The sequence below is a fragment of the Canis lupus genome, chromosome 17 (assembly GCF_011100685.1).
Source record: "Canis lupus familiaris isolate Mischka breed German Shepherd chromosome 17, alternate assembly UU_Cfam_GSD_1.0, whole genome shotgun sequence".
Classification (NCBI taxonomy): Eukaryota; Metazoa; Chordata; class Mammalia; order Carnivora; family Canidae; genus Canis; species Canis lupus.
Genome location: NC_049238.1, coordinates 19863263 through 19888882, shown reverse-complemented (window position 1 = coordinate 19888882; position 25620 = coordinate 19863263). Strand labels below are relative to the sequence as shown.

At 36.6% G+C, this 25620-nt stretch overlaps 1 protein-coding gene across 16 annotated transcripts in view; it reads left to right on the top strand.

Annotated features, from left to right (window-relative positions):
• The window catches only part of DTNB (dystrobrevin beta), a 244842-nt gene that overhangs the window by 41589 nt on the left and 177633 nt on the right, over positions 1–25620 (top strand). For all 16 annotated transcript variants that reach the window (XM_038560959.1, XM_038560968.1, XM_038560966.1 and 13 more), the window contains exons 4-5: positions 671–884; positions 16572–16657. In XM_038560959.1, coding sequence (XP_038416887.1) covers positions 671–884; positions 16572–16657 — 300 coding nt within the window. The remainder of the gene's footprint in view (positions 1–670; positions 885–16571; positions 16658–25620) is intronic.

Below are 25620 nucleotides of genomic sequence, written 5' to 3'. Positions count from 1 at the left end.
CTTAATACTTCCCACTAAGCTTGTGAATTTGTCTCTGATGTTCTGTTAAATTTCACAATATATATATTTTGAAATATATATATTGTAGGGGAGGCAAAACTTTACCTCTACCCTCTTAAGGTCTCTGGTTAGGCCTGACAGTTAAATTGACATAGGTAGATTAGCAGAAGAGCACACAGATTTTTACATGTACCTGGGAGCCCCCATAGCAAAGTAAAGACCCGAAGGAGGGACGAAGCCTAAGTGCTGATATATTAGGGAAGAAGGAGTAGGGATTGTGGAAAATAACTAAAATATATGGGGAGTCTCAAGGAAGATAGAGGTTATTTTAATCAAACCCGTACAGATTTCTCTTGGCCTCATTTCACTGTCTTCAGGGATAAGAATGTTTCTTTCCTTTTGGAATAGGGAGGGCATCTTTCACTTGGGAGTTTATTTCCTGCTTTCAGAAAGAAAAAGGAGTTTAGCATGACCTTCTTGGCACCTGCTGTTCTTCAGGTGTCTTTAGCTCAAAATAATCCTTATGCTAAAGTGGCATATTTTGTATTTGGGGATCTTATTTTGCCACCCTTCAGTATTCTGTTAGATGTAAATAAATGAAAAGTTCTTAGACCTTTCTGATGAATTAAAACTTTTAAATTGTTGACTGTTTATTTTCTTTGTGTTTTAGTCCATCTTGTTGATATCTGGAACATGATTGAAGCCTTCCGAGACAATGGCCTTAATACACTGGACCATAGCACTGAGATCAGTGTGTCCCGCCTCGAAACAGTCATCTCCTCTCTCTACTACCAGCTGAATAAGCGCCTTCCTTCTACTCACCAAATCAGTGTGGAGCAGTCTATCAGCCTCCTCCTCAACTTTATGATTGCTGCATATGACAGGCTAGTACCTTGCATGCTTACTTCATTTTAAGAATGTTTGTCCCTTAGTCATCCTTCTTCCAGATTGCCTTGCTGAGGGCTGTCAACTTAGAATCACAGTTAAAAGGGAAGTTATTTTATGTAAATTCCTTCTAAATACTCGTTAGATGCCAGTGTGACTTACTGTCCTTGGGCATGTCACATATTAAATTTTATAAAATTATGGAAAATCACAACACTGAGACATATTGTTTGGTAAAATTATAAGTACTATAGTATAGCTGTTCTCTATTCAGAGAAGTATAGCTAAGTTATGAATTTGACTATGAGGTATTCTATTTGACCTTAAAGCTAACCTTTCTTTACTCTGTAATAATAAATGCCCCTTGACTCTCTACTCTTACTTTCTTCTCATTATGTCTAGGGTACTATTTTAATTTTTTTCAGTATAGAACATTGTTTATACACTTCATAACACTAGAAGAAAACTATTTAAATGTACTACAAATTAAAACAGAAATGATTTGATGTTTTTGTATTCATGGAGAGTGAAGTTAGTATTATAAAAAATGAAAAGAAATAATAAATGATGGAACCACGGAAGTTAATGTTTATATTCCAGGAACCAAGAGTTTAGGTTTTTTATTTCTGCTATAATGTTGGTCATCCAATTTGGATGGGTTAATTCTTTCTGCTTTTTTTTTCCTTTCTGTAAACCTACTTTCAGTTTATATATTTGTAAAATGTTACTCATTACACTTTATAATATTGAAGACTGAATTAATGATAAAAGTCTGCAATTGTCAAAGTCAAATCACAGTGTAGGTACTCAATTCACATTTTATAAGATGTTATCCAATTTTTTTTTATGTTATCCAATTTTATAAGATGTTATCTAATTAGATATTCTATCCATTTAATAAAACATTATTTTGGGAAATTTGAATTTTTAAAATAAGAGTATATATTAGACCTAAATCCCAGAATTTGAATGCCCTTTTTTTAGTAATTTATTTTTTATTTTTTAAAGATTGATTGATTGATTGATTTATTTATTTATTTATTTATTTATTTATTTATTTATTTGAAACACAGAGAGAGGCAGGGACACAGGCAGAGGGAGAAGCAGGCTCCTCACAGGGAGCCTGATGTGGGACTAAATCCCTGAACTGGGATCATGCCCTGAGCCAAAGGCAGACAGACACTCAACTGCTGAGCCACCCAGGCATCCCTTTTTTTTTTTTTTTTTTTTTTTTTTTTAGTAATTTAGATTAGTGAATCCGTAAGGTTGATTTTATACTGTTCAAAGAATGACTCTTTTGATTTGAAGACCCTTAGTAAAAATGGTTATTTTGTGGTGAATAAGCAGCACCTTATCATGACACTAATTCACTGAGTAAATCAATTAAGGTTGTGCAACACAGATTAATTCAAGAAACAATATTTTTACAAAATCAGAAATAAAAGTCATGTTACTGTTTAAAAATGATAAAGCAGAGATTATAAACTTTGATTCCATAATCATCTCAAATAAGTTAAATACTATGGGTAAGGAACGAAGGAGAGGGAAGAGTAAAGAGATAGCAAGAGACAATGGGAAGACCAACCAGAGGAGAAGATGCAGAGGTGTTCTGGTACATAGTTACAGACAGCTGGACACATCCAGATAGAGACAAAGGAAAAGAATAAGCAAACATAAATCATATGAAGACAGATCAGTAGATGAGTACACTGCAGAGAACTAGGAAAAACAAAAAAAGATGAGTGAGTTTAGAAGAGGAAGGGCAGTAGTAGGTCAGTGGTAAATTTGGTAATTCTCATATCATAATATCCTGTTGAAAACTTTGGCCATGGGCATCAGAATCAATGCTCACATCATTGTTAACCTAGAAATCTTATATATATATGAAAATATATATATATTTGTGATAATATCTTGATTTCCTCTTCAGTAATTTGAAATTGGCTTTCATGTCCTGGAAAAATGAAAGGATCTGGTTATGGGGTTTTATTTGTGAAAATCATAGCATTTTGTTGTGAAATATTTCAAATATTAGTCTTTTTATTGATTGGCTTCTTTATTACTTAGACTGGAGAGTCCTTTTGATATACAGAATATCTAGTTACTGACTTTACTTAATCTTTTCAGGTTTCATATTTCATGATTCCTGAGTTAAAATTTGAATGCAACACTTCTTTAATTATCCTTAAGTCACCTCACCTCCAAATTCACAGTCAAATTTTTGGCCAGGTTGTTTTCTGGTCATTATAATGGATTATAAGACTGTAAAACTATTTAAGGAACAAATAGGATCTAGACTTCTCTTTAAGTGTGTATTTAATTAGGAATTAATCTTTTTAATGCCAAGGGTTTAAAATATTTTATATTTGACAACTAAAACCACAGAGAACAGTAATGTAAGCATCTTTGTGTAGGACATTAGTAGAAGCTGTGAGGAATAGTCAAAACATTTGGATAGGCTTATTTTTTTCCTTACCGGGTCCTCAGTATGACAGTATCGGTAGTCATGTGGTCTGGTCTGAAGGTACAACAGAGGATGCTGTGACCAACTGTTTCTTCTTTTTTTTAAGAGCAGGGATATTGAAACTTCCAGCATGAGGGACAGGAAATCTCCCTCACTCTTTATCAGTTGAGCCAATTTCATTGTTTAGGGCTTGTGATTTACAAACTGCCTTTCCATCTTTGACATCTGTAGTATTAGGTTGGTGTTTCTAGTTGCAAGCAGTAGAAAACCTACTCACATGGGCTTTTGCAGTAACAGGAATATAGGCTCACATCACTGAGGAGCCCAGAGGCAGGCCAGCCCTCAATCTGGCTTGCATCAGAGCTCTGGCTTCAATTCTTCTCTTCGTAGTGGTTGTGGTTTTGTGTTCCTCTTATCTCAGCTTCATCCTTTTGCTACTTCAAAAAATGCCTGCTGTCAGCTATTCCATGCTTCCTCTTTCAAGTCTAGGTAGCTGGAGAGAGCCGGTTTCTTTCTGAGCCTCCCTCCAGACACGTGTATTTGGGCCATGCTTGTGCAGACGTTATACTTTTTAGCTCAAACAGATCAGGATTTGTGTCTCTGGAGCAGAGGGTGATTAAATTCTCACCCTCACTACATGTTGCCTCACAGTGGAGGGTGATTGGACTCTATATGAGGGAGATGACCATGTGTCCACCATGAAATTCTTTGTAGTGCGGCTAAACTTGGGGCTCCCTTTCCTGTTACGTGGCCTTCCCTGCATTCAGCTCCTTAAATCTGAAACCTGTAAGAATGACTTACACCCTTCCTTCTCTCTCAGCTTCACATCCATGTCAGTTACCAAGATCTGTCATTTCTATCTCTTGAATCTCTCAAATCTGTGTATGTCACTACAGCCCCACAGCTACTACCCAGCCTGCCACCATCATCTGCTCCCTGAACTGCTACCATGGCTTCTAACAGGTCTTTCTGTATGTGTTTTCTTGCCTCATCCATTCTTATAAATAATAAACATCATGAGCCCCAGTATCTAACCTGGGAACTTGAACATTAGCAGTAACTTAACACTTATCTCTCTTGTCCCATCCCATTGACCTACGCATAACTAAGGTGAACCTGATTCTGATTTTATGTTATCTTGTTCTTCTTAAAGAACAGTTTTTTCCCACATGTAGAGGCATAAACACAGTATTAATTTTAAACATTTTTACCAATTGTAAAAAAAAAAGTCATGCTATCTGTACTATTACCTGATTTACTTTCTTCATGTAGTAATATCTTTTAAAGATTCATTCATGTTTCATGTAGCTATAGTTCAGTAATTTTCACTGTCGTGTAAAGTTCTGTTGTGTTACTATACATTTTATTTTCTCCGGGTTCTTGTTCTAAGAAACAACACTGCCTGAAATGTTCTTATATGTATGTCCTGGTGCATGCATATAAGTGTGTTAAACTGCTCTTTTAGTCCTATCCTGAGGAATGGAATTGCTGATTTGGTGGGGGATGTACATGAAATTCAGTTTTAGAGGATAGTATCATATTATTTTAACAAATTGTACCAATGCATAAGAGATCCTTTTGATCCACGTTCTTTCTGTATGCCTTAGAGTTGTCAGACTTTCCAGTTTTTGTTAAATGACATCTCATTGTTGTCCTGATTTGCATTTTCTTGATTATCAAGCATGTCTTTGTGTGTTTCTTGGCCAAATATATTACTTCTATGAAATGCCTCTTTGTCTTTTGCCCATGATTCTAGTATATTTTTTCTTCTTTTGTGCTGATATAAGGGCTCTTCATAGATTCCAGGTAACGGTCCTTTCTTGCTTACACATGTTGTACATATCTTCTATTTATTTGTAGCTTGACTTTTTACATTTTTTAAAAAATATTTTATTTATTTATTTGAGAAAGAGAGACAGCATGAGCAGGGTGAGGGGGAGAGGGAGAAGCAGATTCCTCACTGAGTAGGGAGCCTGATTCAGGGCTTGATCTTGGGACTCTGGGATTATGACCTGAGCCAAAGGCTTCCACTTAACCAACTGAGCTACCCAGGCACCCCTGACTTTTTACTTTCTTAGGATATTTTTTTCTTAAAATGTTTTCTTTTGGGGGGGTTATTTTATTTTATTTTATTTTTTTTATTTTTTATTGGTGTTCAGTTTACTAACATACAGAATAACCCCCAGTGCCCGTCACCCATTCACTCCCACCCCCCGCCCTCCTCCCCTTCCAACACCCCTAGTTCGTTTCCCAGAGTTAGCAGTCTTTACGTTCTGTTTCCCTTTCTGATATTTCCCACACATTTCTTCCCCCTTCCCTTATATTCTCTTTCACTATTATTTATATTCCCCAAATGAATGAGAACATATAATGTTTGTCCTTCTCCGACTGGCTTACCTGGCAGGGGAGATACCATGATCACGGGGGGGTTATTTTAATTTAATTTTATTTTTTTTTGAGGGGAGGTGGGTTAGGGCAGAGGGAGAGAGAGAGAATCTTAATAGGCTCCATGCCCAGCACAGAGCCTGATGTGGGGCTTAATCTCATGACCCTGAGATCATGACCTGAGCTGAAGTCAAGAGTCAGACATTTAACTGCACTACCAAAGTACCCCTCTTAAAATGTTTTCTAATGAAAAATTTCAAATATATACAAACATAGAAAGAATATGGTAATAAAACTCAAGGTATCTATCACTCAGCTTCAGTAATTACAGTACATCACTGATTTTATTTCATCTGTGTCCCCAGGCTATTCTCCTCTACCCTCCCCTTTTCCTTGGCTTCTTTTGAAGTAAACCTCAAGTGTCATTATTTCATGTGTAAATATTCCAGTGCACACATTCTGTTGTGTTATAATACCATTTTCTTGCCCAGGTTTTTGCTCTAATAAGTACTACTGCTTGGAATGTAATGAAATTACACCTTAAATGAAATAAACCTATAAAAAATCATATGTCTAATGAAACTAGGTTTGGCTAAAATTCAAAATATATCAGTGTTGAACTTATCAACGGAAGGCTCGGGGTTATTGTTTATCATCTAAGTAACAGTATAATAGTATAAAACACTGTTGCTACTTTGAACAATCTAAAGATTTCTTTAGTGTAAAGAGTTTTATGTATATAATTTATGATGAGTAAATATAGAAAAAGTTGCTGTGTAGTTTGGCAATATGGCTAAGAACTTTTTTTTTTTTAAGATTTTATTTATTTATTCATGAGAGATGCAGAGAGACAGGCAGAGACATAGGTAGAGGGAGAAGCAGACTGCCTACAGGGAGCCTGAATCAGGACTTGATCCCTATATTTACTCCCTACAGGGAGCCTGAATTGAGACTTGATCCCAGGACCCTGGTATCATGACCTGAACCAAAGGCAGATGTTCAGCCGCTGAGCCACCCAGGTGCCCTGGCTAAGAACGATTTTTAAATCTTGCTTTAACAACTTAATTTGGATATATTTAAAAGTTTCCATCGGTTTCTCTTAAATACTGAATGCTAAAAACAAAACAATATAAAAAAACAAACCAAAAACAATTTTATTTTAAATAAAGCAATTGTATTCCTTAAATTCTGAATATGCCCAGCTAGCATATTATGGAATGGACATTGCTAAAGAAATATTAGTTTACAGTCTTCTTCATTAATGATTTTTAAATAAAAGTATATACTGGGAGGCATAAAAACTTCATGTATTTATATACAGTATTTACTATTATCTCTGTGTGTTCTCAGATGGATTCAGTATGGCAGGAAAAAATGTAGCCAAATACAAGTAGGAGAGAAGTAGGGCTGAGTGGGAAGAGTTTGATGCTCACAGTAGCAGCACGTTTAGCTCTTAAAAGGATGTGAGCATAGCTCTTCTAGGAAATTTCCAGGGGTTGGTAGAAAATGAGATAGGGGTTTTGGATGTTTTAAAAAGGTGAAATCTAAGGGGAATGTAAAATGGAGAGAAACTGAAAATGGCTGCCCTGGTAGAAGAGGAGGAGGGCAGCCCACCTGCTTATGCTACATCCCCTACACTGCCATGTGGGTGTCATGTGGGTGTCGAGATGTGATGTCACCAAAGCCAGTTCACTGAGCCACAGTCTCAGTACTTGGTGGCAGGATTATTTATAGAGCAGAAATGAGTGAACTTGAAGTTTACTTATTACTCTTCCCATCACTTACTCTTTATTTTGTAGCTTTTCTTTCAAGAGAAGTCATGAGTTCATGCTAATTTTCAAGAAATCATCAAGCATGATGATTGCAGACCTGCAAGGGTTTCACCATTAGTAACTCTTTCAGAAAAAAAATTTTTTTGCATATTATTTTGGTCTTATCTTACTGTTTCCTTTATATATATAATTTTTTTTAAATAAAAGGCAAGAAAGGACATACTTTTTCTGAGTGTTACTTTTCTCTTGCTTTTTTTCATTCTGAAAGTGAGGAGAGAGGTAGTTATAGAGACTTTGCTAGTCTATTCAGTACTTCCAAATTAATCTGATTAAGATCCTGATTTCATCATGTAACTTCTCACTGGAGAACCTTTCAGAATTCCCTGTGGTTTTTGAACGAGATGCCTACTCCTCAGTTCTAATAGTATCAGTCCTTAATTCCCTGCTCATGTCAAGGTCTAAGTAAGCTACTTGAGGCACTTTTCAATTTTTCCAACATGACATACTCATTCCTCCCTCTAACCATACGCACACAGACACACTCCAACCGCCACCCCATCAAGTTTTTACCTACTGTGTAGCTTTATAATCACCCCATTTTCATTCCTTTTAATAAAAATTGTATCATTTTGACCTTAAATTATATAATGATCTGAGCTGCTTCATAAGTGTACAAATAAGATTGAAAGCCCTTCAGAGCAGAGACTCTACCTTATATTTCTTTGATTCCTCAGTAAAAACAATGCTAAATTCTTAATAAATATTTGTAAGGTTGAAATGAAAATTAGCAGGCATTCTGATTGTGATAAAATTGAATAATATTCTGATTTTGCTTGATTAAACTATTTGACATTTGCCAAGTGGATTCTTGATTTGCAGTTGATTATTGCATAATCCATTCACTGTGAAGTTCTGTAAATTAAGATTAATTTGGAAAATATGAGTTTCTGAAAATCAAAGAAATGTTATTACTTTTAGATACATGTGATAATTGGACTAGTAATAGTGCTTCTAAAGTAGAAGTCTATTTTTATGTGAGAAGTACTATTTTATGGTTGGTAGCATCCACAATTGCTTGCTAAAGATGTAGAAACAGCTTGTTTTCTTAAGTAAAAAATATTTCCTGTAGTCTTGTTTTCAAAAATATTAATTTTAATAGCAAGTTCTTATTAGATAGTTCACAGCTATAAACACCATCCAGATTAGGTTAGTTTAAATATTTTTTAAAAAATAGAATTTGAGACTTTGCTAAACTGAAATGAACAAACTCCTGTCCGGGGGCACAGGTGAGGATTGCAGAGGTTGCTGAAGGTAGCTGCATGTTAAAACATAACAATGTTTATTCAGGGTGACTCACTGTCTGCTTAGCTTGGCACAGAGCTAATCATGGTGTTTTCTCAGTATTGGATAATAAGAATTCTTTTTTAGAAGTCGTGTGCATGGTTTATTGTCAGACTGTAAAATGATAGGTCTATAGAAGTGAATCATGCAGGGAAGTCTGAGAAAGAGAAGCATGATGTTTCTTTTTGAGGGAGGGTGCTCCCTGGAGAGACCGTTTGGGTGGGGTTAAAATAACATGTTTCCTCTCTCTCATCATCTTCAACAAATACTACCTGTTTGTACTTTCATTTTAGTATCTTTATGTAGGGGTTAATATACACTGTTTTTTTTTTTTAATTTTTTTAATTTTTATTTATTTATGATAGTCACACACAGAGAGAGAGAGAGAGAGAGAGAGGCAGAGACAGGCAGAGAGAGAAGCAGGCTCCATGCACCGGGAGCCCGACGTGGGATTCGATCCCGAGTCTCCAGGATCGCGCCCTGGGCCAAAGGCAGGCGCCAAACCGCTGCGCCACCCAGGGATCCCTTAATATACACTGTTGTGTTTAACTTCTTAAATATTGACCTGCTAATCAACTTTGCGGGTATCATAGGCCAGATTTTAAGTTGAGTCATATTTTTTTTTTTTTTTGTATGATAAAACCCGGTTAAATATCTTCTCTGAATCCTGTTTGAAGGATACTGATTCTGGGATGAACTTGGATTTTCTATTGAAAGGACTGAAAACATGGATGTTGGTGAGGCTATGTATGCCATGGCCAGGGACAGCTAACTCTTCAGTTTTAAATGTAACTTGACTAGTGTATACAGATTAAATTCAGATGTCTGGTGGGAAGGATCGAGAATGAGTTTTTCCAAAAAGAAAGAATCAATTAGATAAAGGCCATAATCACAGGTTATTAGGGCACTAAGTGCCTGCAGTTCTTCTCTGCTGCCTCTGTAGAGGAAGACTGCAGGAACGCTAATGCAACACTAGAAAACACAGTAATAGTGACACTTTCCCTTTACTTTGTTTGGGGGTGGCTATAGGAAATTTTGGTTAGGCTTAAAGTAGACTGAGGAGCCTCAGTGCCAAGAAAAGCATTTAGAGCAGAGGAAAAAATGCTGATGTTTGGTTTACAAAGCAAACAGTTGAGAGGAAGGAGCTGAGATTCTATTTGAAGAGAAAAATAGAATTAACATGATTTCAGGAAGAATTCTGAGAATACCCCTTCACTAATTTATTGGGTGGTTATTTATGCTGAATTAGATTTTATATAAGTATCTTTAATAAGTATTTAAAATATCTTTAAATATACCATTTGTTATTTATATCAGTATTTCCTTTTGAAAGATGAGTAAACTTTTCGAGGGTTGAAACTCTGAACCTAAAGTTGTAAATGATGGTAAGCATTTTTAAGTAGGGAAGGTTAGTTCATAATTCCGACCTGAACCTACAGCCTCATTTTGAGGATGCATAGTTATATACTTATAAACAGATTCTTTTTTTTTTTTTAATTTTTTATTTATTCATGATAGGCACACAGTGAGAGAGAGAGAGGCAGAGACACAGGCAGAGGGAGAAGCAGGCTCCATGCACCGGGAGCCTGACGTGGGATTCGATCCCGGATCTCCAGAATTGCGCCCTGGGCCAAAGGCAGGCGCCAAACCGCTGCGCCACCCAGGGATCCCTTATAAACAGATTCTTGAACATAAGGGCTCAGTAAACATCATTCCCAAATTTCTTTGTCTATAGGTCCTAATGATTCTTAATTTCAGATACTTCTCCTTTCCCCTTACTTAAAACACCCTCAACCTTGCCTATATATTCTCTTTATCCTATTGAGTTACACATTAACATATACATGCATATCCCCTCACTGTCAAATAAAATATGCATTGCAAGCACACATACATTTGCATACCCCAAAAGAGCATGCAGACAGAAGATCCATGGTGCAGTAGGTGGGAGATTATGTGTGGAGATTGCTCTGTAGCTCTTGTGAATGGGAAAATGGTTAGAAAGTAGATCTAAGAGATGACAAGTTGAGGGACCACATATTACTGATAGTAATTAGTTAAGGGGTGATGCACTCTTCTGTTAATAGTCTGTGAACTGCTTGATCTGAGACCAGCCATTGAGGTTATTAAAAATCCTAATGAGTGTAAAAGGTTACAAGTGCTAATCTAAGTCAATTGAGAAGGATAGTGTTGTCTTGTATTTGAATATAAGATGTTCTGAATCTAGAACTAATATTTGCATTAGAGCTGATTTAAAGAATGTTTAAATAAGGGATGGAGAGTGTTCCTAAAGCATTTAGAAGATTAGGAAAAAAGTGTTGTTTCAATGCTATTAGAGTAATTTTTACAAGTAAATTATCATAGTACCCACTAAGCCCTGCCATGTGGCATTTATCAATGGGTACTGTGGGTTAAGTCTTCAGTAACAGAATTGAGTTTGACCTGGCTCTCTTGCCAGTAGGTTGGGCTTTGCCACACTCTCCTGTTTGCATAAGTGGCATCAGTTTCTTCTTTGCAGCAAGAAGAGTTATCACTTTTTCTCTTTGAAGGAAGAACATGAGATTTGGAGCCAGAAAGTTATACAATCACAATATGATTAATTCTCTTTAATCTTTTATTATGTCCTTTGATTTATCATTACTTACAAAGTAAAAGCTAAAGTCTTAGTATTGCTTTCAAAGTTCTGTGTTGGTAGTTCTCAGCTCTGGATGCATATTAAAATAACATGAGAATTTTTTAAAAAATACCAAGCACAGTGTGGTGTTTAGGTATCTGAATTTTGGTGTCCACGTTCATGAGGGATACCGAGTTATCTTTTGTCGTAATGGGTTATTGTTTTTGGTATCAAAATTATGCAGGTCTCATAAAAGAATTGGGAAGCGTTTCTCCTTTTTTTATTCCCTCAAAGAGTTAATATAGAAATGCAATTATTTCTTCTTTAAATGTTTAGAATCCGGGGCAGCCCTGGTGGCACAGCGGTTTAGTGCCGCCTGCAGCTCAGGATGTGATCCTGGAGACCCGGGATTGAGTCCCACATCGGGCTTCTTGCATGGAGCCTGCTTCTCCCTCTGCCTGTGTCTCTGCCTCTCTCTCTCTCTCTGTGTTTCTCATGAATAAATAAATTAATTAATTAAAAAAAATAAATGTTTAGAATTCACCAAGATATCTCTCTGCATGAATTTTCGTTTTTGGAGGCTTAAAAATTAGATTTAGTTTCTGTGTTTGAACACAGAAACTAAACTATGGGCCTCTTGAAGTTACCTGTTTCTTGTTGCATGAGCTCTAATGATTGGTGTTTTTCAAGGAGTGATTTGTGTCTGTCCAGTTCATTTAAGTTGTTGAATTTATGGACTTTATAATATTTCCTATTTCTGTCATATTTGTAGAATGCATGGTTGATAACTTTTCTTTCATTCTTGATATTGGTAATTTCTGTCTTCTCTCTCTTTTTCTTAGCTTGGCTAGAGATTTATCAATATTATTGATCTATTCAAAGAACCAGCTTTTGGTTTTATTAATTTTTCTCGATTTTTTCTGTTTTTAATTTCATTGATTTCTGTTCTTAAGCATATATTTTTTTTTCCTTTTGCTTGTTTTGGGTTTGGTTTGCTGTTCTTTTTCTAGTGTCTTAATATTATTGACTCGAGAACTGTCTTTTCTAGCATAAGCATATTTAATACTTATAAAGTGAAAAGTGCCCAGACTGCCATGCTTTCCTTTGATTGCCTTCTTTCTACTCTGGACACAACCAATGTTATTTTTTTCAACATCCTTTCACAGAATGCTATATAGCATTACAGCAATTATTTTGTTCCATGCTTTGACCCCCCCCTTTTTTAAATTTAGTAATCTATCTTGGATATAATTTTTTATCTTTCACATATTATTTTTTATTCTTTTTATGAAGCATAAAGAGCCAGTCTTCTACTAATGGACATTTAAGGATAGGCCTGGGTCTTGGTATTTTTAGTATTTTTTTCTTTTTATGCATTTTTAAAAAAGATTTATTTATTTATGATAGACATAGAGAAAGAGAGAGAGCGGCAGAGACACAGGAGGAGCTAGAAGCAGGCTCCATGCCGGGAGCCCATCGTGGACTCGATCCCCGGACTCCAGGATCACGCCCGGGCCAACAGCAGGCGCTAAACCGCTGAGCCACCCACGGATCCCCCTTTTTATGCATTTTATGAAAATTTTTATTCATGCAGTTTATATGTCTTAAATGTCTTTTAACCTGTGGGTTTCCCTTCACTTTTTTTTTTTTTTTAAAGATTTTATTGATTTATTTGAGAGAGAGAGCACAAGCGGTGGGGAGAGGCAGAGAGAGAAGGAGAAGCAGACTCCCCACTGAGCAGGGAACCTGATGTGGGACTCGATCCCAGGACCCTGGGATCATGACCTGAACTGAAGGCAGATGCTTAACTGACTGAGCCACCCAGGCACCTCAGAAAGATTTTATGCATGCTGTTTATATATCTTAAATATCTTTTAACCTGTGTGTTTCCCTTCATTTTTCACCTTAAACCCTTAGCCTTGTCCAGTCATGGTAACCCTCACTTTCCCAGGATTCATTTTCTAAACAATTTTTATTGAGAATTAGAAAATGCTGACAGAAATATACCTAAAATGAAGTACAGTGTCATGAATCACAGTGAAGCAGATGCCCCATGTGGATACTCTGGCAGCCGAGGGACAGAGTAGAGTGAGCACCCAGGAGCCCCTTGTGTGGTGTGTCTGTGTCACCCCTTCCCCTTCTCCCAAAGGTAATCAGTATCCTGATTTTTATGGAAACCTCTTCTTTTTTTTTTTTTTAATATTTCATTTATTTATTCATAAACACAGAGAGAGAGGCAGAGACACAGGCAGAGGGAGAGAGAGAAGCAGGCTCCATGCAGGGAGCCCGACGTGGGACTCGATCCCGAGTCTCCAGGATCACACCCCAGGCTGCAGGCGGCGCCAAACCGCTGCGCCACCGGGGCTGCCCATGGAAACCTCTTCTAAGATTAATTTTTACTTTCCCCTGGACAGTCTCACATCATGAAATCAGTGTCTGCAAAAAACATTTGAGCACGTTCACCTTAAAAAATGTTAGTAGCTGTGCATCCAGGCTTCATCTGCTTTTCGTGAGCACTTTCTCTTTGTTCTTGCTCTGCTGATCGTCAGGCATGCCGCCTCACACTCTGGACTGCAGGAATGTTCTCTCTTGTTGCTTCATCTTTCTGGGCCACTTCACTTCAGGATGGAAGCTGTATCCATCAGGGTTCTTAGCTGTAAGCAATAGAAAGCACCTCTGGCTAATCTGTTAAAAGAATATGCATGACCCACAGACTCTGAGAAGATTGGGAAGGTGGGCTTGATGAGCACACTGCCATGAAAAAGAATTTCAAAATTGTGTCACAAAACTGGTCTCATGAAGACACCTCCTCCACCTCTGTGGGGCACAGATATTGCTGCTTGTGTTCCCTCTACCACTGCCGCTGGGCTGTGGACATGATGTAGGAATCTCTGTCTCTGCTGCCTCAGGAAGCTGAAGATAACTCCTCCTGGTGTGGCTATCCTTGCAGTGGACTCTTTGGAGTCCCTGTTTTTAAAAACTAATAGTTTTCTGTTTGGTCTAGAGTGGGTGCATCTTGTTGGCAGAGCTTGTGGCATTGTGCCCATGTCTTAGTGTTGAAGAAAAATGGGAAAACAAATAGGTGAGGTTTTCTTTTTTCCCTTCTTCGTGCTTTGGCAATGGGATATGTATTTGTGTCATAAAAGAGGGCATGCTTGGGACACCTGGGTAGGTAGCTCAGTAGTTGAGTATCTGCCTTTGGCTCAAGGCGTGATCTTGGGTCTGGGGATGGAGTCCCGCTTCAGGCTCCCCATAGGTAATCTGCTTTTCCCTCTGTCTATGTTTCTGCCTCTATCTGTGTGTCTCTCATGAATAAATAAATAAAATCTTAAAAAAAGAGAGAGAGAGAGCATGCTTAAAAGTGTAGTTGGCATTTAGATGGTTGGTGACAAAAAGACATGTCACTGTAAAAGTTCTCTATCAGTCTTAGAAATCCATTCCTTTTAATAGTTGATGTTCTTTATAGCTATTTAATGTTGTTTATACAGTGCAGTAAGTATTTGACATAGACATACTCCTTATATGGCCAGGTGCTATTAAGATGTGGAGCAGTGTCTATATTTCTGAAGAACTATATATTTAAAAAAACCCATCTTGGAGCACCTGGCTGGGTCAATTGGTAGAGCATGTGACTCTTGATCTCTGGGTTGTGAGTTTGAGCCCCATATTGGGTGTAGAGATTACTTAAAAATAAAATCCTTAAAAGATAAAAATAAAAAAACCCATCCTAATTTTAGCTAATTGCATGGATTCCTGTTTTTTTCTTATGAATAAACTTAATGAGGGGTAGTAATTGAAAATCAGACTGTAACAAGTATTAGTATTTCCTGGAGATCTTTTCACTGAGAACCTTTGGGCTTATAGACCATTTGCCTTTTCCAGGTGTGATCTTACTGTTTACAAGTTTTGGAAAATGGGAGACACTGTTAGGATCCCATCAGTAAAGATAAATAGGATGACACTTGCTTTTCAAAACCAAGATGACATAGTTCTCATTATTTTAGATAAAAGATATTTTACTCTTACTATGAAACTTTATATGCACAAGCTTTATTATCTATCTATCTATCTATCTATCTATCTATCTATCATCTATCTATTTTTAAAGATTTTATTTATTTATTCATGAGAGACACAGAGAGAGGCAGAGACATAGGCAGAAGAAGAAGCAGGCTCTCTGCGGGGGAGGGTGGGGGGTGGGGGGCAATGAGGGACTCCGTCCCAGGACTCCAGGATCACACCATGAGCCGAAGGCAGATGCTCAACCACCGAGCTACCCAACTGTCCCTGGGTAGGGACAAGCACAAGCTTTATAAAATGAACACAAAAGCCCATTGTTTGTTTGCATGTGATGACTTCAAAAACTGGCTAGTGAAGTTTTCATCTGCTGTGAAACCAGGGCATGGCAAGTGGATGGAGCAGTGGGCATGTGTGTCAGAGGGGCTTGCTGACATTGCCTTGGCTCTGCAGGTGGTGTGCAGTGTTATTTTGGATAATTCATGTATGTTCTATATTTCATCTTTCCAGTCGCTATAAAAGAATATTACTACCCTTTCCCCTTCACTTTTCTTACAGTGGTGGTATGGGAAGATCAGAGATAGATACAATCAAACTTCTTAGAACAAATACACAGTAACATAAGCTTGTCACAGTGAAAACAAAAAAGAATGTAATATAAAATTTTTATAGCACTGTGTACCCTGTAGGTTTAGTACATAACAAGAAACTGTCGTTATCACAATGGGAAGACACATTTCTGAATTATTCAAACCAGGTGGTGCCTCAGTTTTGAATACTAAAAACAACTCAGCTGTGAATTTCATGGGCTAAATTGATAGGAAATTTACTGCTGGTTCATCCATTTGACCTCTGTGTACATAGCCAATAGAAATTTCTTTACAGAATGTAAAGGTCCTTTCCAAATAATTCAGGTAGTTTTAATACTATCTACCTAACATACATGCGGCCTTAATTCTACAAAGGAAAAAAAAATCCAAGGTAATATTATAGCATATAAAGGTAGTTTACTAATTGATTGATATTTACTGATACCTTTGATTGGTTTTGTTATTCCATATAGCAATTGTTTCTAATATAATTTATTTTGCAGTGAGGGCCGAGGCAAGTTGACCGTATTTTCAGTTAAAGCTATGTTAGCAACCATGTGTGGTGGAAAAATGCTGGACAAATTGAGATGTAAGTACTTTCATATTATTTAAGAGATTGTATTTTCAAATCAGGACTTTTGAACAGTTTTAATGTTTTCAGAATTTTGGATGATGCTATATTGAACTTTTTTATTTTTACTACACATCACTTCGTAGCAACTGGCTCAGAGTATGTAAGTTATGCCACCTACTGTTGAGATGGAAAAACTGATTGAATTAATTTGTTTAGATTTCTTTTTTTTTTTTTAATAAAGTAACAAAACTGAAGAGATTCAGAACGGTAATGTTGACCTTAAAAAGCCTTTTAAAAATGTTTTTCATATTATCAAAAATTTTGCTTGTAGATGATTATGTTGAGTGTATTTAGTTAGAAAATAAATTTGATTATTTTTACCAGTTTTGGTCAAAATTAGTCCTTTTTAAAATAATTCTCCATCAGGTGATATTTTTGTGATTAAACTTTTCCTTAGTAGCTTAGAGTTAAGCTCAGTTATTTAGAAATTTAGAGCCTGTTTTTTTGTTTGTTCAGTTATTTTTCCTAAATTTTTTCTTATTGTTGGCCATTTTGGCATTTTACTGTTGCCAAGATTAAAGACATTAAGATTAAATGACATCAGAGGAGGTAAAAAGTTATTTAAATTTTTTTGTTTATGGTTTTCATTTATTCATTCATTAGATACTAACTGCCTAAGGTATATGCCAAGGCATACCTTAAGCATTGTGCTAAGTGCTTTACATATATTTTCTCACTGAATGCTTAAAATTTCTTTGAGCAGCAGGTGGTATTTTCTCCATTTTATAGATGAGTTAACTGAGGGGACGAAGCTAGGATTTCAGCTCAGGCTGTCTAGCTTCATAGCCCTGTTCTAAGCTATTTTGTTGTAGTCTATATACTAATCCTATAATGGGCGGCACATATGTGATGGATACAGTACACTGATCAGAGTGCCATGCTTCAAGTAAGAAACTCTGGCAGGTTTCAGGGAGGTGAGGTTGAAGTTGTGGGTTTTAATGAAGTGTTGAGATACCCTGTGAACTACTTTGTTGAAGAAACTGGGTCATCTGTCCTCTAGCATTTCTCATGGACTAGAGTTTGATGATTGCATCCCCATGATGTTCTTCTGTGTCCTACTGTGTCCTACATTTTTTTGTTTTAATTGAAAGATAGAGAGACTTGGTCAGGTTTAAGCATAATCTTTTGGGCAAAGTGACTTGAGGGGTGCATTTATTTTCTGTGATTTTTCTTACCTGTTACCATGACATTGAAAGTTGGAAACCTGGATGACTCACCGGATAGAGATATAACTATTCTAAAGAAAGGTCTTAGATAATATGTTTGGTCAACTGTTATCTGGTTTATCTTCATTTCAAAATCAGCTGCAATGTAAAACAGTTTTAAGAAATATTCTTCTGAGTGTTTTTCACATGGTATCTCAAAATACTATTTGTTTAGACTGAAATTTCTTAGTATTTTCTTAATTCTACATGGTGTTTTTCTGAGGAAGATAATGTAATATGGATGAAATTATATTTCATTCAAACACAAAGAAAAAGTTGGAATTTTATCTGTTTTTAATGATGGTGACCTAAGTTAAAGACTATGCATTGCCATCTTTATTAGTACTGGAGAAAGTGGCTGAAAAACAGAAAATTGATGATCAAAACCGCATTGTAGGAAACTCTGGAGTCTGTAAGTTTCTATGATTAAATCTGCTACATTTAGATAGAGCAGGGACCTGGCACATAGTAAGTGCCAAAATTTTGCCAAATATCAATTGTTGATTGAGTATTACAATGACTGCAATTCTCTGTTAGTGAAAAAGTGCGAATTTTAGTATTATGTGAAGTGTGGAAGGGAACCAGGTGATGGCAGAGTTGTTTTGCTTTGTTTTGTTTTGTTTAACGTTGCTTTTGAACTTGTTGGAGGAACACAAGTGACCAGTATTCAAGAGGCACAAAGTATGTGTGCCCGGGCCAACATGTCAGTTTGCTCAGAATGCCAGCTCACTGCACATCAGATATGGATTGATGAGATACCAGCCATGCTAGGTCACTAATCACCATGTTTATATCATGCAGATAGATTTAAAATATGGTTTCCTTATCTTCTTCATGTTCAAAATTATAGTTTTCTTTACCATCAATAGCTCTTGTTTCATTATTTTTATGGTACTAAATTATTGTGGCTCGAAAATGAGATATTTAACATAAGTAAAATTTTCAGATATTGAAGCCTATCTCCACTTCTTAATTTTAATCATCCAGAATGGAAACCAGTTTACATGTGGGCTGTCCGTCTTGTTTTATAGAGTTCACTGGTTATAATTTACATATTTTTCATAGCTCAGGGATGTCATCCTCTGATGCATTTGGGGCTCATTGTGAGGCTCTGTCTGGGTTGTTTGTCCCTTCTGATGTGTTTAGATGATGACTGCTTTCTCAGTTCTTGAGCTTTTTGTTGGTGGTGGTGCAGTGGTGATGGTGTGCACGTCCCCTTTATCACTGATAAATGTGATGGGATTATCTGAGTATCAGTCTCTACAAATCTCTTTGCTTCTAATTTACATTTAATGTAGAGAAAAAATAAGGAAACTTCTGAGCATTCATCTAAGGTATGAATGTAAGTAATGACTGGAGGTTTTGTAGTGTGATTGGCAATTTGGCTGCTGTAGGAATCCTTTTCTCCCTAGCTTTCCAGGGCCCAGCTGTGTCCTGCTTAGTTGAGATGGCTGAATAGTAGTGTAGACAAAAGTGAGCTAGAACGCTGTATGGTAACATCCAGTGACAGTTGACTGTTCACTTTCTTCTCTCTGCTTGCTCCACTGTTACTCCATCCTCCTGCTGCTAACTGCATTTTCTGCTGTTACCTCTGTTAACATCTCTTTAAATGAGGCTTTCCAATTTATGGAATACAACTTAGTGTTTCTACTTTCCTTCCTTTTATTTGGCTCTTTCTGCATTTTACCTTTTTTAAAAATTTTTTTTATTTTTATCTTTTTTTAAGATTTTATTTATTTATTCATGAGAGACACACACAGAGAGGCAGAGACATGGGCAAAGGGAGAAGCAGGCTCCCTGTGTGGAGCCTGATGCGGAACTCGATCCCAGGACCCCAGGATGACAATGTGATGCTCAACCACTGAGCCACCCAGGTGCCCCTTCTGCCTTTTACCTTTTTTAAAAAAATTAATTAATTTATTTATTCATTATACATATATATATATAGAGAGAGAGAGTATATATATATAGAGGGGGGGGGGCGGCAGAGACACAGGAGGGAGAAGCAGACTCCATGCTGGAAGCCCAATGTGGGACTCGATTTCAGGACCCCAGGATCACGCCCTGGGCCAAAGGCAGGTGCCAAACCACTGAGCCACCCAGGGATCCCTGCCTTTTACCTTTTATTTTAGATTTTTTTTTCCTGAAATTTTCTTCCCTACCCCTTTTTGATTTGATATATTTTGTTTGCTTGTTTTAGGGTCAAGATAGCATTTAGAGCTACTTAACCAATATTTGTACTTTTAGCTTGAAACATTTTTTTTTAAGATTTTATTTATTTATTCATGAGAGACACAGAGAGAGAGGCAGAGACATAGGCAGAGAGAGAATCAGGCTCCTTGCAGGGAGCATGATGTGGGACTCGATCCCTGGACCCCAGGATCCTGACCTGAGCCAAAGGCAGACATTCAACTGCTGATGACATTTCATTTATTTATTTATTTATTTATTTATTTATTTATTTATTTATTTATTTATTTATTTTATTTTATTTTATTTTATTTTATTTTATTTTATTTTATTTTTTTTTTTGACATTTCATCTCTAGCTTGAAACATTTCTTGATTAGGTTTTTCAGATTTCTCTTATAAAAGTTTCTGTCCCTAGGTAGCACTCATTTGTAGAAAGAGTTCACTGTTGTGGCCATTTAGGGACTATATCCTAGATTCACAGTTAACCTAGGGTCTGATTCCAAATACCAACGATTTATAATTAGAATACAGACTTTAATTATAAGGATGATCAAAACTCAGTAATGTCAAAAACCCTACAAATAACTCAGAGAACAAAATTTATAGACTGTAAAGCCCATTATTTATGATTTGTCATTTAATTTATGTGATTTATTTACTTTAATTCTGCTATTCATTTTCCAAGAAACTTAGTCTCTCCTTCAGAACTCGTCTGTCTTGCATTAAAAGATAGGAGCAGAATCATATAGTTTATTTCTAAATTCTTTAAAAACCTGGTGCTACCATTTTGAAGGACAGTCTAAAAGTATGTATCAGGAAGGCTGTAAGAATATCTGTATCTGTTGACTCAGTCTATTTCTTGAGTTTACCCTGAGGAATTAATCAGAGTGCACCCTAAATTTCATGTATGTTCGGGTTTTTTTAAAGATTAAAAAAAATTATTCATGAGAGATACAGAGAGAGAGGCAGAGACACAGAAAAGGGGAGGAAAAGCAGGCTCCATGCAGAGAGCCCGATGCAGGACTTCCTGGACTCTGGGATCACGCCCTGAGTGAAAGGCAGACGCTCAACCACTGAGCCACCCAGGTGTCCCTTCATGTATATTTGTTATGACATTTTTATAATATGCAAAAACTTGAGACAGCTTTAGTGTCCAAAACCCAGAGCTTATAGTTCGGAATACCCACATGATTGAATATAATGTCCTCAAAGATGTTTCAGATCAAAATGCATCAATGTGATTTGGTTTTAGACAACAACTTGTTATGCACATAGAAAAAGTATACCAAAATGATAACCGGTATTTTTTCTGGGTTATAGCATAAGAATGTTTTTGTAATAATAATGATTTATATTACTTTCATTTTTGCATGTTTCTGACAGACCACACTTTGAGTAGCTGGAGAAAAGATGATCTGAGGTGCTGTTTTTGCCCAGAACTGGCAGCTCTCACTGACATTTCAATTGCTTGCTTCTTTGCTTTTGTGCTAGCAGACTGTAGAGGAAGCTGTCTTTTGCAGTTATAATTAAACAGATTCACCTGTTCAAAGTTTAGCCTCCTCTGCAATGGTCTTTTAACTGCCTGTCACTGCAGAGTTACCCTGGCTTCTTTATGCTAATCATCCCTTCTAGTCATTAGACAGACAAGACTATTTAATATGAATGAGTGATGTCCACATTTGCATTTCTCATATGACCAAAATGTTCTAGAACTGGAAGCAAGTAAGAGATAAGTCCTAAATCAGTATTTTATCATAAGAAGAAAAAGAAAAACAAACAAAACCAAGGGAGGCCTTGAAACTTGTCTGAAGCAGTTCCTGGCTGAGTCAGCTCTCGAGAGACCCAAAACGTGCTAACTCCCATCCTCCAGCCTCCCTCTGGGTTAATGAATGATGTAGGAATATTCATGAGTTTGGGAATAAAATATTCACTTGGATTTGGTTACATATAGGTATTTCTAAACATGCAGATGTATATACATGTTTTTGAGGGTTAGATTACTTAGTTGATAGAAAGATGATAGGTGATGAGAGTCAGTTACCTGGGAAAGCTAACATATAAAAGAAAATGGTATTCTGTTTATAGACTTTATTGTAGACAACCGTATTATCTTGCAAAAAGTGTGTGACTGGTTATGTGGGGAGAAGAAAAGAATGGATAGATGCAATGAGTAAAACCAGGCTCATTATCACCAGAAAAAGAAAAAAAATGGAAACATATGTGATGATGGTAAAATAGTAGCATTATTTTGCCATTGCACAGAGGACAGAATATTTTTTAAAGTGTGTATACATAAGCATTTAGGGACTCAGTTGTGGGTTTTTCACAAGGGAGAAAGCCTACATTTTTATCTGGAAACCACTAATGGGGAATTAGCATACCTTCTTTCAGAGGTATATAAGTAGAAAGAGAATTACTGAGGAAATTAACCAGTGTTCTGGGGAATAATTTAGACCCTTAATGCCTGAAGGGTTGAGGGCTTTAATTAGAGGATTAGTTTAATTTTTATTAAATTTTATTGTCTTTTATTTATTTCTTTGATGAGATCTTTTTATTTGTAGATAGTAAATCACATATTCATTGTTATACTTCATTTAAGATTTTAAAAATTAATAATTTTATACCGTTTTTCTTATGGATAAAAGAAGCCTAATCTCTAAAAAAAAATACTGTTGTAAACTAGTAACTCAGGAAATAATAAATAATTTCACTATGGCTTCAGTTTGGGGATCTAACAGTATTTCTCTTATTAAATCAAACAAAGAAACATGTTTCTGCTTGTTCTCTTGTAATTGTATTATGATCCTATTAAGTTATAGTTTCTTTTTTAATGAATCTTTAAAAAATATAACTCTGAATATATTATAGGACATGTTAACCAAGTGTAAAAGAAAAGAATACTTTTTTGAGGAGATGTTAGTCATTTTATGATCCAGTCACTCCCTTTCATTACTGAATGAGTCAGGTGTAGATTTGTCAGTGCAGGTATATACATTGGTGTTTTTGGGATTGTGAAACTGTGGATATGTGTATTTATGTACTTGGTAGCATCAGTTTCCCATCTTGAATATTTACACCATTTAGTTAGTGGGTATAGTGTAATAACTTGCCAGTTTATCACTTACGAATACATTGAGTGGCAACAAAAAACTTCACTAACGGTAGCTAAAACACATTGAGATTTATTTTTCTCATGTTAAAATGAGTCCAAAGGCTGGTAAGTCAGTTGGTGTAGTGACTTAAGGATGTCATCAGAGACTCAAGTTCCATCCTCTTCTGCTCTGCCATGTGGCTTTCCTCCTTCTGACCTTGTGATTGCTGGATAGGCCTTGCATTCTCTTTCCAAGCAGAAAGAAGAAAGCAGTGCCTCTCTCAGGAAAACAGAAGCATTCCCAGAAACCCACTTAGGGTTACATTGTGCAAAAGAAATTGGGAAGTTATTTATTTTTATTTATTTTTGGGGGGGGGGGAAGTTATTTTTTTAAGTGGAGCACATCGCCATTCTCAACACAGGGCTCAGCTGGGGAGCAAGCAGGGGAAGATAGATACTGAGTGTAGGCACCTCTCCACACACTGACTCTTTGTTTTCATTCAGGTTATTTTCCTCATTATAAGAATAGCACCCAGCTATCTAAAAATGAAGTCACTATGCGCTCCCCTCCTTAAGGGCATCCGTTTTTCACATTATTGGTACCATCTTCAAAGCTCTGTATCTGCAGTCTTGAGCTATAGCCCAATTCTCAGGTTCTCACTGCCTGCAGGAGTGTTTTACCTGGACATTTGCTGCTTGGTTCAAATATACTTATGTGCAAAGCTAAGTCTTTTTATCTTTAGTTTGTTTTTTTTTTTTTTTTTTTCAGTCAGGATTGTCTGCATTTTACCATATTAGGAGTTTAGAATAATCCTAACTTCTTAAATTCCTTTATTCCAGAATCCAGCCAGCCATCAGTTGTAGTTTCCTTCACTGAAATGTCTTGGAGGTGACCCCCTCCCCCCACCCACTGTCATTGCTGAAGTTCAAACACTCACCACCTCATTTGTACATCATCCACAAGGTTTACCAGCTGACTTCTCCAATCCTGTTCTTCCTCTTTTATCATTCTGGGGTCACTAACAGTCAAATTTTATTAAAACTTAGTTTTCTTTTTTTTTTTTAAACTTAGTTTTCTTAAATATTTTCCCCCTATATAGAGTTTTTAAAACAAATTTAAAGTGCTTTCCTCTTTTAGAGACTTCTTTCTTTTTTTAAAAATTTTTATTTATTTATGATAGTCACAGAGAGAGAGAGAGACAGAGACACAGGCAGAGGGAGAAGCAGGCTCCATGCACCGGGAGCCTGACATGGGACTCGATCCCGGGTCTCCAGGATCGCGCCCTGGGCCAAAGGCAGGCGCCAAACCGCTGCGCCACCCAGGGATCCCCTAGAGATTTCTTTCATACTAGATACTTATTCTGTCTTTATTTCTCAATCTAAATTGTCTTTCTTGTTGAAGAATTCACTCCTCAGTATACTGTCTCCCGCTTATCTGCTAACAATTACAAGTGGTCATGGAGAGTTTCCTCCTCTTCCCTGATTGTGTCCCCAGCCCCCACCTCCAGCATGTTTCCATTCTCATCATTCCAAGTTCTACCTTTTAAGGCCTACCTTCTAAATTATTTTCTTTTAGAACTTTCTTTGACAGTTCCTTCCTATGTGTTTTTGTATCTGTTCTAAACTACATTTTGAAGAAGCTATGTGGTATAATGAGATTTCTTTGGAGCCAGAGAAGTATAACTTTAAATCTTAGCTACACAGCAACTTTTTAGCCTTAAGCAAGTTAACCTTTCTAATCTAGTTCCCTTTTCTTTGAAATTTAAATAATTATGTGTACACACATATACCTTTTTGTGAGTGTAAAATGAAGTAACATTTAGTAATATATGTTAGTACTTAGTATTAGGAATTGTTGCTTGAAAACAAAAACCCAGGATAATAGTATCTTGAAATTGAAGTTTATTTTTCTCTTACATAAAAGAAGTCCAGGGTTAGGAAGTGTCCAGGGCTGATAAGGTAGTTCATCTGGGACCCAGGCTTTCTCTGCTTTTGTTTTCTTTCATCTCCTAGAGCCTAATTTCTATATCAAAATTATAATTACCTAAAAAAAAAAACCACGAAAAACCCCAAAATTATAATTAGTTCAAGGTGGCTGCTGGAGCTCTAGCTATCATAACTACATTTCAGATAGCAAAAGGAGGAAGAGCATGAGGAGGGAAAGGAGGCCTGCTTTTCAGCTTAGCTTTCTTTAACTAGCCTTCCTGGAAGTCCTTCAAACCCCTGCTAATGATAGTCTCATTGGCTGGCACTTAGTCACATGACCACCACTTGCTAAAAGGAGGCTGTAAATTTTAATCTCTCAGTTGTTGGTACACTGTTGCACAAAATAGAATGAATATTCTATTACTAAGAAACAAGGAGATAATTAACGTTGAGTGGCTACAGGCAGCCTCAGCCATAGTTACTTGTGGTAACCCTGTGGTGCTT